This window comes from Hylobates moloch, unplaced genomic scaffold (assembly GCF_009828535.3).
Source record: "Hylobates moloch isolate HMO894 unplaced genomic scaffold, HMol_V3 SCAFFOLD_9, whole genome shotgun sequence".
Lineage (NCBI taxonomy): Eukaryota > Metazoa > Chordata > Mammalia > Primates > Hylobatidae > Hylobates > Hylobates moloch.
Genome location: NW_026652284.1, coordinates 74400105 through 74417387, shown reverse-complemented (window position 1 = coordinate 74417387; position 17283 = coordinate 74400105). Strand labels below are relative to the sequence as shown.

Here is a 17283-nt window from a genome sequence, read left to right as displayed (position 1 = left end):
TGGGGTTTCTTTTCGAGTTGATTAAAATGTTGTAAAATTGACTCAATACTACAGCTAATTTTGCTACATTTTTATCACCTATGAATATACTAAAAACCACTGAATTGCACACATTAAGTGGTTGAATTGTATAGGATGTAAATTTTATGTCAATAAAACTGAAATAACAGCAAAACTTAACAACAAAAAGAAAAAAAAAACAAGAAAAAAAAAGAGGAACATATTACCACCTATTATCCTGTGAGAAGAATAGAACCTGAGCCCAATCCCAGCTCTGAATCTAGAGGCCCATTTTTAGGAATACAGAGAAGATTAACCTGCTGAACTGCACTGTTAAGTATGCATTCAGCAGTGTCCAGACTACGTATTTTTCAATACATAAAATGTTAAGAAAAAAAGAGGGATAGAGGGGAAGCCTATACATTAAAAAAAGCCTTAAGAGATATCAAATTTTTAAAGTGATTGAGATTAAACTCTAACAGCTAAGGATGCATACTTGGGTGATAAAATATCCAAGGAAATGATTAGTGTAAAACCCAGGAGGGTTGAGAATGGGATAGTGAAAATGGAGGGGATTCTGGGTGGGTAGCAAAGTTCTCTTCCTGGAGCTGAGCAGTAGTTAAATGAATGCTCTCCTAATAGTAATTCATTAAATTATATGTTTGGTTTGTGCCTCTCTTGTATCTTTATTTTACTTTACAATAAAAATGGAACAGCAATAAAAGTTTACAGTAACATGAATCATGTAAATATTATTTTGTGTAGAACATGCAGTTGGAAGGAAATGTAGTCATATACCACAGAACTGAACTACACAAAGTAAAATGTTCCAAGCATCAGGGTCAAATGAATTACCTTTTCTTTTCACTCTCAGTGGCTCAAAGTCATACTGCACTTTGGCTTCGCTCTGAATTTGGTTGTGGTTTCCTTATCTTTGTATGTTTCTCCCCAAATAGGGTTTCTATTTGTCTTTTTTTTTATTTTTACTGTGTACAAAAGAAGCACATAACTTCATATTATCACCAAGAGCATCCAGCTGCTTAATTTATTAATGTGATTTCACTTCTTGAAGACTTATTCTCTGAGTTCTCTGATTTATTGTTTTAATTTAGATTGCTTACTTCCTAAGTGCTGTACAACTGTTATCCCAGGCTTTAAAAAAAAATTTCTTTTCTTTTCTTTTTTTTTACATTGAGCTACTTGATTGGGTCCCCTGTGTATTAGAGTCCATGCTTTTCTTTTTTCTTGGATTCCACATTTTCTTTGACTTGCTGGATACTTTTAAAGGAATTTATTTTCCAAAAAGATTGTGTGGGAGGTCATTTTTTTCAGCTCTTGTGAGACAATTTCATCATTTTCACCTCATACGTCATTGCGATTTTGGCTATTTACAGAATATTAGGTTCAAAATAAATTTTCTCTTAGAACTTTGAGAATATTTTTCAACATCCATAAGCAACAATGGATGTTGTGACACCAATCTAATTTTTATTCTTTTATAGTTAATCTTCATTTTTTAAAATCTAAGGACAAATAGATCTTCCCTTTGTCCATGGTATTCAGAAATTTCAATGATGTATCCTTGAATGGGTCTTTTTTGTTTCTCTGCTCTGTACTTGCTAAGCCCTTGTAATCTATAAACCACATATCTTTCTTTAGCTCTGGGAAATTTTCTTCTGTTATTTATTTCCTATTTTTCTCCCTTGTATTTTCTCTTTCTGAAATTCATATGCGGGTTACTACTGGATAAGTCCTCTGTATGACTCTTAACATTTTGCTTTTATTTTTCATTTCTTTGGCTTTTGCTATATATTCTAGGTGATCTCCTTGGCATTTTTTGGTAGCTTTCTAATAATTTAAAAATATTTGGTTATCATATTTTTTATTGTTCCTTTTTTTACCTACTGTAGGTTTTTTAGGCATAATTGTCTCAGATCTCTGTAAGTATACTAATTAGAATTATTTTTAAGTTGTCTTCTCAACACTTAATTAGCTGTTTCCTTTGACGACAGATATTTAGTTTGATTATCTAGGCCTCTCTATTTTGTGACATTGGTTTCCACTGTTGCATAGGTCTGTGGCTTCTTTGAATGGAAGCTCTCATAGTTAGCCCAGAACTAGTGGGTGTGGACTGGCAGCCTTTGCTATACAGTAGATGGCAAGAAGGGAAATGCTATACAATAAGGGCGCTACTCTGGGTTTATGTATCAGTTATTGTTCTTCCGATGCAAGGGAAACTTAAGGGGAAGATATGAGGTAGTATACAAAGTCCAGGGTAAAGTAGAAGAACCAGGTTCAGGGCAGGATAGGAGCCAGGGTCCACAGAAATCAGACCATCTCTAGGGATTTACCTCTAGGCAACATCTCCATGAAGGTGAAACATCTCTATTGGAAGGTGAAAAAACTTGAGCTGTTTTCAGTGTTTGTGTCAGTCTGTTTGAGAGATGATCTGATTGGCCTCTCTTGGGTCAGGGAGCTTCCCCTTAGCCAAGAGAGGAAGGCACCTTGGCTCACAGTTTCTTGGTTGACCAAACTGTAGGCAGTGCAAGATAAGTGGTTCCCCGAAGCAAACTTGGAGTTCTAAAAGAAAGGGAGAATGAATGCAAGGCAGGCCTAATGATGGGTGCCCATAGCAGGGGCCAGCATGTGAACCAGCAGATGTGGTCCTCCCCAAGGAGAGTTTTTACTCTCTCTAGCAAGCATAGTTTTGGTTTCTTCCCAGGTGTCTGTCATCCTCCAGCTGACAGTTCTCCAGATATAAAGGTGGAGATGCAGCCTGACTCGCCTCTCTGTTCCAGCAGCAGGCCTTCCATTCATCCTCCTGATTTCTGCTCCTCTTCCCACTCCCACTCTGTTCCTGCTGACTTTGAACTCAGAGCCCTCAAAATGGCTCCAGCCTTAGCTACAGCTTTCTGTGGTGTACATTCTGAGCTGTTGCTCCTTCCTCTCTGTTTTATCTGCCAGTGCAATCTCATCTTCTCTCTTTATTCCCAGAAATCTGCCAAATTTCTGACTTGCTGAAGGCTTCTTTTATGTGATTTATTCTTGTCTTTACTGGCATGTCAATGTGATTTTAGGAAGGAGGGGAGGTCAAGGCCTGTTGACTCTGCCGTCTTGGACCAGAGGCCTCTGTAGATAGATTAATCTCTTGGTTTCTTTGAATGTTTCCATGGATGGTTGATTTTAAGGGCTTCTTTGTTCTGGGCAAATAGTCCAGATTTGTTGAAAGTTAGATGGGAAGCCCCTGGCATATCTAGCTTTTTCTTGGTCAAGATGGAAGGAAGACTTACTGTTTATTTAAAACTAAGCTTAGGTTTTATCAGTGGGCACTTCATAGATCCAGGCACAAGGTGCCAAAGCATCTCAGATATCCTCTGCCAACTGGACTGAGCTCACTGCTGACAGACCTCGCCTCATTCATCTTCTCCCTTGACTTTTGTGCTTGCCTGGATGCTAAATTTTATGGAAAACTCCCTTCTCTCAAAAGAAACTAAAATGAAGATCTGTTCAATTTTCAAAGGCTTAAGATCCCTTTATTCTGCTAATCTACCAGCAGAATAAGATTTTATCTTTAGGGAAGGGAGGGAGCTTGGAACAATGTTTTAAAAGTAAAAACCAGAAGACCTAAGGTTTTAGCCCTTTCCTTGTCACTTACCTTTGAAAGATCTCTGAGCCTTGGTTTCATCATCTGAAAAATGGGGCTAGGAAGACTGCCTTGTTTTCCTCACCTGGATGTCATAAAGATAATATTTTAAAAAGCACTTTGCAAACTATATATAAATGAAAGTATTGTTCAGAGGGGTCAGCACTATTGAAGCAACCCTTACAATTGCGTATGGGCTCTAAGAAAAGTGCCTATGGGCTCTAGAAAAGTCTTTGCTGGGGAGGGCTCAGAAGAATCATCTTAGAGAATACCTAAATGATTGTGAATGGACTATTAATAGAAATCTAAACTTTTTAAAAAAATATTATTATTATACTTTAAGTTTTAGGGTACATGTGCACAATGTGCAGGTTTATTACATATGTACACATGTGCCATGTTGGTGTGCTGCACCCATTAGCTCATCATTTAGCATTAGGTATGTCTCCTAATGCTATCTCTCCCCGCTCCTCCCACCCCACAACAGTCCCCTGTGTGTGATGTTCCCCTTCCTGTGTCCATGTGTTCTCATTGTTCAATTCCCACCTATGAGTGAGAACATGCGGTGTTTGGTTTTTTGTCCTTGTGATAGTTTGCTGAGAATGATGGTTTCCAGCTTCATCCATGTCCCTACAAAGGACATGAACTCATCATTTCTTATGGCTGCCTAGTATTCCATGGTGTATATGTGCCACATTTTCTTAATACAGTCTATCATTGTTGGACATTTGGGTTGGTCCCAAGTCTTTGCTATTGTGAATAGTGCCGCAATAAACATACGTGTGCATGTGTCTTTATAGCAGCATGATTTATAATCCTTTGGGTATATACCCAGTAATGGGATGGCTGGGTCAAATGGTATTTCTAGTTCTAGATCCCTGAGGAATCGCCACACTGACTTCCACAATGGTTGAACTAGTTTACAGTCCCACCAACAGTGTAAAAGTGTTCCTATTTCTCCACATCCTCTCCAGCATTTGTTGTTTCCTGACTTTTTAATGATTGCCATTCTAACTGGTGTGAGATGGTATCTCATTGTGGTTTTGAGTTGCAAGAAATCTAAATTTTAAGGACTATTCTGGTGAGAATTCAGAAGGAAAGGAGAAACACGTTATTGGAAACTGGAGGAAAGTGGATCCTCATACACTTAGCAGAATTATGACTTGCACTTATGTGGAAAGCAACGTTTGTAAATGATGAGCTTGGATATCAAGGTGAGGAGGTTTCCAGGCAAAGTGTTAAAGGTATGGCCTGGATCTTCTTGCTGCTCACAGTCAAATGCAAGAGGAGCAAGGTAACTCTTGAAAGAAAAAAGATCCAAGACTTTGTGTTTTGGAAAATGCTTAGCTTATTCAGATTGCAAAAGATGCTAAGATAGAAAGATCTCTTGTTAGGAAAGCATCCTCTTAAAAAAAAAAAAAGCTGAGGATGTGGCTGTACAATCGATAGAGGTAGGAGGCAGAGAAATTCTAGGCAGACACGAGCGGGTCCCTGGCGAAACCCCACCTTCAAGCCAAAGTAGCCTGAAACCCATGGCCCAAAGTGAGAACTTCTATTCCTGTTTGCCTGCTCTCTCCTGATTGGTTCTTTCTGAATAATGTCTTTTTACCAGTCAAATATTGTCTTTTCCAAAACTACCTAAGGCCTGCCTTGCCCCCATCCTGTGCCTATAAAGACCCCAGACTCAGTCAGTAGTGTGGGAGATGGCTGGACTTCAGGGAAGAGATGGCCAGACTATGGAAGAGACAACCAGACTTTGGGGTAAGACAGCCTGCCCATCTTGCCCCGTCTCCAGCTCCCCTCTCTGCTGAGAGCTGTTTTTAATGTGTAATAAAATTATCTGCTCTTCAATTGTCTGAGCAACCTCATTATTCCTGGATGCTGGACAAGAGCTTGGGACCCACTGAGTGTGGGTACCCAGACAGGTCATCACACTGGCCCTTTGCCCTCTCTGGCGGAGGGCAGCTACCCTAAGCAACAAGGAAAAGGGCCAACTGAACTGCTAATACACCACTTTCCACAGACAGCAAAACTAAAAGAACACTGTAACACACTCTCTGGGGTCTTGGGGTCATGGGTGCCCTCACCCAAGTGCCACTACAAGGGGTCAACTGAGCTGCTAACACACTGTTGCCTGTGGACGGTGGAACTAAAAGAGCACTGTAACACTCACCCTGGGGCTTCAGGGTCACAGGCACCCCCATCTGGGTACCACCATGAGTCCTCCATGGAGCTTGCTTCTGCAGGCGCCTGGAGCAGCTGACCAGATCTCGCACTCACTCACTCATGTGCTCCCTCCCACAGGGGGTTCAGCATGGCGGGCCGAGTAGACAGGACACCCCTGCTGCAAGTGGAACGAAGGGGCCAAGAAAAATCCTCCATCACTACCTTTTACTATTATCTCAGAAAGATCAAAAGACCAGAGCATTCAGTCACGCAAAAGCCTCCTTGTAGGGTGTGGCACACAGATATCTTAATCAAACCAGAGATCATCTAAGAAGCTTAAGGGCGTTGTCCGTCAGCCATCTCAGCAAAAGCAAAAATAGAAATAAATTATCTGGCAAAGATCTGTGGACAAGACTCTTGCCTAATGGAATGAATTCCTGTGACATACACAGAGGACTCACAAGGTTTTTAATACTTTTATACCACAAGAAAGGCTGCCGGTTTACCCTGAAAGGGACAGAGTATGAAATGAAGGAAGGCTATCAGACCTCCTCCACCTCCCCAAATTCTACAGGTGGGAAACAGGCCGACAAAACTACTCAGCAGCAAACATGCTACCATTCATGAAAAGAGAAGGGCCTGCGGATGGAAAAGAAAAAAAGGAGAACTTAAAAGGTGGACATTTCTGGGTGCTCTTCCTAGGTAGACTTTGAAATGGGCCCCCAGTTTGTTTATGATGAGCTATGAATAAGCCTGCATTCCTGCCACGATGAATTGTGGTTGTGTATGCTTTTGCATGTTGTGGGACAGAACATTGGGGTTATATTTATAAGCAGATTATACAATTATATCTGGTATGGCCCATGTTATTTTGATGATAATAGAAGCTAGATTAGAGAACTAGCACAAATTTTCAAGGAGATGTCAAAATTAGCCTCATCTCAGCTTAGTTATTTGGAGAAAACAAATTTTCATGCCAATGTAAGAGAAAGAGTAAGGATAGTGGCATAAGACTAGAGTTGATAAAGATCAGTACCCTAATTTTAAAAAAGCACTGGCAGTTTTAATTTTGAAATTTCTCTTATCAGCAATGGATTAACTATATTTCTAAAGACTTATGTATTCATTTAACAACAGACTTCAAATATTGTCCATGTGTACCAAACCTTATATTAGGTTCTGGGGAGAATAGAGCTCATTAGGATGTGTTTCTTTGCTTGTATAGATTGCAATAAATGGCCATAGATTCCTCCTTTCCCTGTATTGGATGCTGTGAGCAATATGACTTTGCCTTTCTTCCCATCAATAGATGAAGTCTATTTCGCATTTTGAATGTGAGCTGACCTTGTGACTTGCTTTGTCCAATAGAATGAAGGAAGTTACACATTATGGGAGTTTTAGCTGTGGGAGTTCAGAGCTTGCAGCTTCCAGTCTTGTTCTCTTGGAATGCTACTGCTGCCATGGGAAGAACCAAGGCTAATCTGGTTGGAGATGAGAGACCATATGGAGAGAGAGAGGCCCAACCAACAGCCAGTCAGATGAGCAAGGCTATTTTGCATCATCTAGTCCCTGCTAGACTGCTACCTGATAGTTGCCACATAAATAAGCCCAGATGAGAAGCACCCATCTGCCTCTAGCCCATACTGACGACGCATAGTATCATGAACTAATAAATTATTGTTGTTTTTAAGCTATGAAGTTTTGGTATGGTTTAGTATCACCGCAATATACAACTGCTATCGAGGGGCTCATGTCTAATCAATATATTTTCATGGCTTTTTCATTCTAAAAGATTTACCTAGGAATTCTATATTTACATTTGCAGTAATTAAACTCATTGTGTTTCTCACATTTGCATATTCTATTTTTTTTTTATTATTGTAGCCCAGATTTTCTGGATATCGTGCTACTTTTGAACTTTGCTAATAAGGGTTTATTCCATTTTAGATCTGGTGTCCCAAGAGAAATCACTGTTGGTTTTATGTTGGACTTCTACTTGGCAAGAGCTGTTTTATACCACAAGATGTGAGAGAGGGACCTGTGGCAGGGACAGGCCATCTACACCAGATTTGAATTCATTTCAAGAAGCAGGGATATAGCTCTTCTTAGACAGGTTACTTCTCCTCCTGTCTTTTGAGCCTGGGTATCCTGACCATGAGGGTAATTCTGACCAATGTCCCTCCTTATGGAAAGAGTTGTACAAAGCTAGACAATGCCTTTGTGCTCCCCTACCATTTAAAATAATATTTTACATTTCAGTTTTGTAAATGAGCCCAAAAGGACATCTTTATTGAGTGGCATGACAGAAAGATTGCCCATCTGTGGCTATCAATTAGATAAAACTCATCATACCCCAATGAAGTTTTCCCTAGCTGAGAAGCCCCATCTGGGCTGGCAGCAAGGATGGGTATGTAACTATTCTTGGGTGAAAGAACTTTCTGCAGCAGAGGATCTGCATCTTCAGTATATGGATGTGCTCACTAGTAACTGGATGTTTTAGGTGGTAAATGAATTGGAAGCTTGGCTTGTATCTAGGAGATTAAAATATTTGGGATCTTATGTGTAACATAATGTATCTGTCTTTTCCTAAAACTCCTATTGGTTCTCAGTGATATGTTCTTTTGTTCTCAGTGATATATTCTTTCCTCTTACTTTGTGTGTTACATTTCTCCTTAATTTATAGTAAGAATTGAGGCATTGTAACATTTCATATTAATTAGCTCATATTTCTCAGTGAAGAGCAGGACAGAGAGCAGATACTTGTGTACTGCTTGCCTCTAGTTGATTAAATAAGTAATTTGCAGAGAATTTTACAAAAAGAACCACAATATTACCACCAGAATTGTAAGGCCTTAGTCACCAAGAAGTTATGTAGCAGTCAACGATTTTGTGATGTGTAGGAGTTTTTTCCTTTAATCTATCAATTGCTTGCCCTATTTTACTTTAAGACTCTTGGAAGTAGGTATTTGAGAAGGACAAGGTTTATTAAGGTTTAGTAAAATACCAGCTGAGAGTACAATAGTACACTGAGTAGTACAGTAGTAATTTTATTTTATTAAATGTATTAATTGTATTAAATGTATATGAAATGCTAAACTAGTTATTGTTTGAGAATTTAAAAAGCGTAGAGATTCCTAAGGAGCTTATTTTATTAATATGTCGAGAGAGTATTTGGAGACATGACAGGTCTTTTGTAATGTATTAGAAGCTCATAGGAAAATTGCCAGACCCATGGCTCTTTTCTGGGAAAAGCAGAAGCAGATGGTTTGTTTATTTTTTTACCCTCCACCTCTATTCTATACCCTGGAAACCCCACTACCCTGGCCATAGCTGATGGGACCACAGATCAATTGATGACTGACCCGAAGAGAGCTACAGTTCAGTTGAGGTTGACAGGCCCATCCAACCCAATCTACTTTTTGGCAGAATTAATTCTGTTAACTCAGAGTGATGCTGTCAATCAAGCGGCACAGAAGTCAAGAGACATGGAGACAGGCAGTGAGTAGAAGGCGTGAAATAATAGCAACTATAGGTAAGAAGAAGTCATGAGACAGGGAATAAGAGAGGGGAGAAACTTAGCGAGTAGAGACTACCAGTATCTGGGTCACCATAAAGCAGAGCCCCGGGACAGGGAGCAAGGGAAGCCCTCTGAGGGGAGATGACAGAATTGCCCAAGATGAGCAGACACCTTTTGTGGCCTTTGCTCAGTTCACAGCAATCCCTTTCTTTAGAGAGCCTCCTCCTTTCACACTCAAGGCTTCTGTGTGGCAGTTCCAGGCTCTGCCTTCCAGGCTTCAGTTGATTGGACCAAGGTTGACTGTTTCATCCAAGCTTAGCCAATCAGATGCTCTTTCCTGGGACTTTGGAATTGGGTCTGCAAGATTGTCTGTCCCTGCCTGTGGCTGGAACAAAGGGACTAGAGCTGTGGGGTGAGAAGAAGCAAAGCTAGTGTGTGGAGAGAAGAGAAACATACATGGCAAGAAGCAGATATGGAGAGGCCACGTGGAAAGAGGGCGTGAGACAGTGTGTGAGCCTTGGATTCTGATAGATTTCTATTTCCTGTCTCGGACCCCTCGAAGAAGTCCCTTAGGGCCTCAAGATATCTGCATTTTAATAATATCCACCGGTATTTAAAAAAATTGGCCAGGCATGGTGGCTCATGCCTGTAATCCCAGCACTTCAGGAAGCCAAAGTGGGAGGATTGCTTGAGCCCAGGAGTTTGAGACCAGCCTGGGCAACAGGCGAAACCTCATCTCTACAAAAAAATCCAAAACTTAGCTGGGGGTGGTGGTGTGCCTGTGGTCCCAGCTACTCAGGAGAATGAAATGGGAGGATCACCTGAGCTCGGGAGGTCGAGGCTGCAGTGAACTGAACTGTGATGGTGCCATTACACTCCAGCCTAGGCGACAGAGTAAGACCCTGTCTCAAAAAAAAAAAAAAAAAAAAGTGACTTGAGACAGTTTCCAATTTTTGCAATGAAGATTCTCAATGAGAAAGTAGAAGTTGTGTGGCAATCTGTATGAAATTTGTGTTTTCTATGAAACTCAGCAGGGCAGCAGTCAACATAGTTTCTTGCTTCTCTTACAGTAAGTCTACAGCTGAGAATGTCTCAGTTTCTCGCAATCTAGAAAGGACTAACAAACAAATGTACTTGGAGAATCTGACATACTAACGAAATCATCCCATAATAATGGATAAAGGAACTAATGGAGTTAGATTTTTAAGCACCAAATACCAATTGCTATTTGAGAATACTTCTGCTGTTTTCTCTTCTGGTTACCCTTTGCTTTATACACATCTTTGTGTCCTTGGAGGGCAGGAGCACTTTTGGTACATTAGGATTGGGAGAACTGCATACCCTTTTTCTCAGGCTCAGTGGTTCCTCTTTCCCCAGCTGAAGTCTCACTATGATCTTGTCCATGTGTGATGACAGGGCTTGGTCTTTGAGGTGAACAGACATTTCAGTACTGAATGTGGGTTCAGTGATTATAATTTTATTAAGGGCAAGGATTGTGTTGTTTTAATTTGTGCATCCCAGAGACAGCCTAGCATCTGGCCCAATACCTAATGGGCTCTTCAAAATTCATGCAGCGAAAGACTGAATACGTAGTTTTTCTCATTGGCAATTTGAAGGTGCAAAAAACAACGTAAAACCTGACACCAAACCACATACTAAATTATGTAATCTAAGCATACAAATGGATGGATGCCTAATAAAATTCTTTAGGGTAATAATTATGATGATGGTATTTTTGCTATGCAGTTTCTTAACCCAAGGGAGAACTCCCTAATGTGAGAAACATAGCCAAGGATATTGGTTCTATGTGTCATTTGCAAGGGGCTTGCTTTTCTCTACCCAGATTGTGTTTTAATTTAGAAAGAAAAATGGCAAGCACTGTTGCCACTGGGTCACGCATCACTCCTGCTGAATTTCCCAAGGGTGATGACTTTACAGTTTCTCAGAGGTTTCTACTTATTTCATTTGTCAGAGGAACGTTTATAGTTTTCATGTAAATTTTAATGGACGGAAACATCTGTTCCCCATCCAACCGTGATGTTTCACATTGAGTATAGATGGCAATCCCTTGGCTGAGCACAAACTGTATTTGCTGTGTATTGGATGCTCAGAAAAATCACATAGATCCAGGACAAAGAAGTGGAGAGGAGAGAAGTGGTGTGGGAGGAGAAAGTGGAAGAGGTGAATAGAAAGTGGGTGTTTGAGCAGGAAACGCCTCCCTGAGCCAGCAGGTGGCGCTGTGCACGGGCACCTCTCTCTCAGGTGCTCTGGCTGGTCCTGGCAGATCTCAGGTTCCCTTTGGAGGGGTGGGGCGCAGCCAGCCGGCCTCGTGTGAGCCTCTTAGCTCCAGTTTTTGGAGCTGCTCCCTTATAGAAACTGTGGGTACCTCCTGGCCCTTGGATGTGTACCCGCATGTCATGGCTTCTGCACCCATTCAGACATCAAGGCTGAGGAGCTGGCTTCTCTTTGTTTGCTTCTGGACCTTGATAGGTTTCTCCTTACCTCCTGTCATCTGAGCTCCTGCTGGAACTTTGAGTTTCTGGCAGAGGAGTAAACAGAGCATTGGCCTTTTCTTTGACAGCTCAGAATTTTTTTGAGGACCCATGACTACCTTTCTGGCTCTATCTTATCTTGCATTTTCCCCACAGCTACATTGTTCTCCAGCCATCTCAGATAGCCTTTCTTTCCAGATGTTATTTTTGCATATGCATATCCTGTCCACATGTTGGTGTGTGCACATGCATGGAACACACAAATACACACGCCCTCCCCTGACATGTGCACACACAAATACACACACCCTCCCCTCACATGTGCACACACAAATACATACGCCCTCTCCCCACATGTGCACACACAAATACACACGCCCTCCCTCCACATGTGCACACACAAATACACACGCCCTCCCCCAACAACACATACACACATGAAGAAACTCCTCTGCCAATTTCTCTCCGTACTTCAAAACATGTGGATGGCTGAATATTATTTTGTAAAGTTTTCTCTGGTCCACTCGAGCACAGTTTATCACCCCAACTCCTTTGCTGCCTCCATCATTACACACTTCTGTGATAGGGTCTGTCATGTCACTTTACAATGATGGTTTTGGGTATATAATGGCTGCTACTCTGAAGTACAATTGCTTGGATACAAGTCACAGTTCTGTCACTGGGCTGTGTGATCCTGGATAAGTTACTTAATATCTCTGCCTCGGTTCCCTAATTTGCAAAATGAGGATAGTGTTAATAATGACCACATAGGATTGTTGAAAATATTAAATGACATGATACATGTAAATCGGTTGACAAAATACCTGACTCTATAATGGGCAGCTATTAATATTGTTAATTACTTGGTTTTCTTCCTGACCATCTGGTACAGGGACTGTCATTTATTTGTATTCCTAGAGCCTGCCATATAATAGGTATTTTACATGTTTGTTGAGTTGAATTGTTGAATTTATGGTTCCCAGTGGCCTACTGGATTAAGTCCATGTTCTGTGGAATCAGAAGTTGGGGTTCAAATCTTTAGCTTTACCATTTTCTAGCTGTGGGACCTTGGGCAAGTTAATCAAAGTTTCCACATTTCAGTTTCTTATTATTCTCATTAATGTTATGAGTATTATTACACTTAAAGGCTCATCTTAATATCACTCTATCAAGCCTTCTCAATCACTCTAGCTGGAAGTAATCACATTCTGTATTCAACCAGTCAATATAATTATTAAATGCCACCTATGAGCCAGGCACTACGCTAGATACTGACTGTGCAGTGGTAAATATATCAGATATGATCCCCACCTCCGTGTAAGTTGAGGTTTAAAGGAGTGATAAACCTCAAAGGTTCTCAGACCATAGATTTGGGAGACAGGAAGAGGTGGGTTGACAAAGGAGGGATTTCTTTTTATTTATGAGGAAATTCTTTCTCAGGAGCTTTCATTCTTTTGCATCTTATTGACCACAACGAGATCAAGTGCCCATATTTAGATCAATCCCTGACATAGGAGATGAGCTTACCTTGACCGATTTAGACCAATTGTGATCCATCCTCTGAGAGGGAAAGCTGTTGGAGGGCCGTCTACTAGGATTGCCATATTGTTCATACAGAGAGCAACTGCAAGCCTTGTGCCACTTGAAGGAAGAGGAAAAGGAAAAGTAATGCCCCATCCTGCAGGCAGCCTTGCTCTAGTGAACAAGTAAGGAGACCTGATTGCACATGCTCAGTCTCTTCCCTGATCTCGCCAATCAGGAAGATCACTCCTTCTCCATGGAAGGAGAAGGACCTGAGGAGGGGACCAGCGGAGATGGTTCCCAATGTTGCTCTTCCCAAGGGAGAGGAGATTGCAATTACAAGAGTGTGCTGCATGGGCCCAGGCAGGCATACTGAGGGGCGGGGAGGCTCTCTCACAAGGGAGGAGACCCTGTGGTCTGTGCCCTCATCTCATTCGTTGTGTTACCTCTAGCATTGCATCTCACCACATTCTGCATCCGATGACACCCTATGTGTGCACATCTTTCTTTCCTTCTGGGCCCTGATCCTCTCCAATGTGGGGCCTTGTTGTACCTTGGCACATCGTGAGAGCTGAGCACATGATTGTTGAATCACTCAGCTCCACTGCCTGGGATGAAGGCCTGTCCATCTGAAGAGTTACTGTGCAATGATGAAATTCGGGGCTTTTAAATAACTGACCAGATAAGGTGATGGTGCATGTTGTTCATTTATTCAGTTTTTCAATGGACACATACTGAGTTCCCTCTCTGTGCCAGATTTGCTCCTAGGAGCTGGGATACAGAGATGGACAGGAATAGTCCTGCCTTCCAGCAGCTCCCAGTCATGTGAAGGAGGCTGACCTACACATGCATACAGCCACCTCTGTACTAATATGACATTGTCCAATTTTTTTCACTTACTTACCACTACCCAGTGCTGGTGGCTGCACTTCAGAGCTGAGGAGAGTCCCACTGCATGGACCAGAGTGGTAGATAAGGGTTAGATGGTAGCCAGGCATCGTGGCTCATGCCTGTAATCCCAGCATTTTGGGAGGCCAAGGTGGGCAGATTTCTTGAGTCTAGGAGTTTGAGACCAGCCTGAGCAACATGGTGAAACCATGTATTGCAAAATACAAAAAAATTAGCTGGATGTGGTGCTGCATGCCTGTAGTCCCAGCTACTTAGGAAGCTAAGATGGGAGGATCACTTAAGGCTGGGGAGTCTGAGGCTGCGGTGAGCCATGACTGCACCACTGCACTCCAGTGTGGGTGACAGAGTGAGAACCTGTCTCAAAAAAACAAACAAACAAAAACGAGTTAGATGAAGTCTGCCAGTTCCTAGCTATGTTACCTGATCTCAGTCTCCGCATCTGTAAGAGGAGAATAATAATAGTACTTGCTTCATAGACTTGCTGTGAGGATTAAGTTAGATAATGCACATCAGTGCCTGGCACACATGCTAGCCACTATAATCATTATTTCATCTATTAACTTCACCAACTCCAGTAAATGCACTATTCTGGGTTAAAAATGATACTTTGCTTATGTAGAGAACACAGGATAACAGTTTGTTACTCAAAGATTTTAAATGGAGTATGAAGGAATCTTTACAAAATAACAGAAACTTAGACATATAACTTTTCATCAATTAAGGGCTTCATTCATTTTTATTTTTTAAAACATTCTGGATGATGTTCATTGCAGGGGTGAGCTACTTGCATCCTACCAAAGCTAAAGAGTCTTGCTGCCTTTTAAGTGTTGGAGAAACCATCCACCTGCTTCAATAAAGACCTGGAAATCAGGAAGATGGTGAGATTAAGCAAACAAAGCAGGCAAATGGGAATACTTATAACCATGTATGAAAGGTATTAACTGCCCATGTCTTCAACCCAGCTGTTTCTTCCTTTGGCCTTTCTAAATTTATCATTGAAGAATCCCCATGTCATTATAATTGGCTAAATCAAGGACTTTGCATTAGTCTTGTTTTTAACTCCTTGGGTCAAAATAGTCTCATTAATCATTCTGCTGCTGAGGGAGGGAACTCTAGAAAAAAGGTTGTGTTGGTTGGGAAACCAAATATGCATTGGGCTAAAGCTTTTATGTAGTTCTTAGATATCTCATCGATTTGATACTTTCTGGGGAAAGGAACATCAGACTTTAAGCTCCTGGAGGACAGAAACCTAGACTTGTATACTTCTGTGTCTCTGCAGCTTAGGATATTGCTTAGTAATAACAAGTACTCAATAAATATTTGTTAGGCTCACACTGGAGTTTTATTTTTATTTATTTATTTGAGACAGAGTCTCTCTCTGTCACCCAGGCTGGAGTGCAGTGGCGTGATCTCAGCTCACTGTAACCTCTGCAAAGCAATTCTTCTGCCCCAGCCTCCCGAGTAGCTGGGATTACAGGTGACTGCCTCCATGTCTGGCTAATTTTTGTATTTTTTTTGTAGAGATAGAGTTTCGCCATGTTGACCAGGCTGGTTTTGAACTCTTGACCTCAAGTGATCTGCCTGCCTTGGCCTCCCAAAGTGCTGGAATTATAGGTGTGAGCCACTGCACCCGACCTGTTTAGCTCACATTGTTGAACTACAGTTTAGTTGGGCATAAAATTCCACATTAACAATTATTTTCACTGAGCACTTTCTTCTTATTATGCAAGTATTTCCTGGCTTCTTGGTCGTTTTTGAGAAGTCTTCTGTCCATCTAATTGTCATTCCCCTCCTTCACTTGAGATAATTCTATTCTGAAGTTGATGTCTATTTTTCTCATCCTCATTTCTATCCTTTTACTAGCTGTGTATTTAACTGTAAAATACTAGTGTGGTATTTAAAAATTATATAAAGTATTACCCTGATGATATCCTGCAATTTGCTTCTTCAAGTTACCATATGGTCTCAACATTTACTTCTGTTGATACAAGTAGATCTACTTCATCCATTTTCAGTGCTGTATACTATTTCATTGTGTAAATATACCACAATGCATTTATTCATTGATGGCCATTAGTTGGTTTCTGATTGTTGCTATTGCAAAGAGTGCTTTCATGAGCATCCTTGTATTTGTTTTTTATGTAACATATAAGATGCACATTTAGAAGTGGAATTGCTGGATCTCAAAGGATATGCACATCTTAGGTGTTGATGGTTGATTTCCAAAGTGGCCTTACGAACTTACACTCCCACCTGCTGGGCATGAGAGCTTCCATTCTTTACATTCTCACTGACCTGGGCGTTGTCAGAACTCTGAATGGGTGTGCCCTTAATCCCTACTTTATACTTCCTTTCAGTATTATCATTCCCTATTTCCTTTCAGTATTATCATTCCCTATTTGCAGATGACAAAATGGAGGCTAAAGGGTAGCATGCTCAGAGAAAGAATGAATGCATGAATGACTGAACATGGTGATACTTTATTTCTTTATTTATTATTTCTCCTACCAGAGTAGAAGTTCTGTGAATGTAAGGATCATATTCTTAACCCTTAGAACAGGTCTTTACATAAAGTAGATTCTCAGTAGTTATCTGTTGTTTAACGAGTGAATGTGGATGGATGGAGGGACCCTAGGAAGAAAACATTCGCTTTCTTTAGGAGGCTCCTCCCGGCCTAATGAGATACATTCTGCACTTACTCTGCAAGCTTTTAGAAGGAAGGGCGCTAGCTACCTCTGCCACTGGTGCTCTCCAGGCCTGCAGCAGGCTGGGCCAATGGAGGGAAAGAGAGGTGATAGCTAAGAAATTTTTCAATGGAAAATTCAATCTGCTCAGCAGGAGTCTGATGAGAAGCTGGGGGCTGGTCTGAGGAGGATGCAGCTGGAGGGGCTGTCCATCTGGATCTCGCAGGCCTCTGGATACTGACAGGTTATTCTTAGCCATCTTTTTTTCTGTCTTTATTTTCTTGTAATCAGGGCTCTCTTGATTTTGCAATTGAAGCCTTTTTTATCCCCCTTCTCTAAAGAAATGATTTT

The 17283-nt window shown here is 41.2% G+C and overlaps 1 protein-coding gene across 3 annotated transcripts in view; it reads left to right on the top strand.

Moving 5' to 3' along the window:
- Positions 1 to 17283, top strand: part of GEM (GTP binding protein overexpressed in skeletal muscle) — a 55548-nt gene that overhangs the window by 20190 nt on the left and 18075 nt on the right. The window contains exon 1 of one of the 3 annotated variants that reach the window (XM_032760055.2): positions 15102 to 15126. The exons of the other annotated variants lie outside the window; for them this stretch is intronic. Coding sequence (XP_032615946.1) covers positions 15124 to 15126 — 3 coding nt within the window. The 5' untranslated portion in view covers positions 15102 to 15123. Of the gene's footprint in view, positions 1 to 15101; positions 15127 to 17283 lie in introns of those variants that run through there. 3 annotated transcript variants of the gene reach the window in all.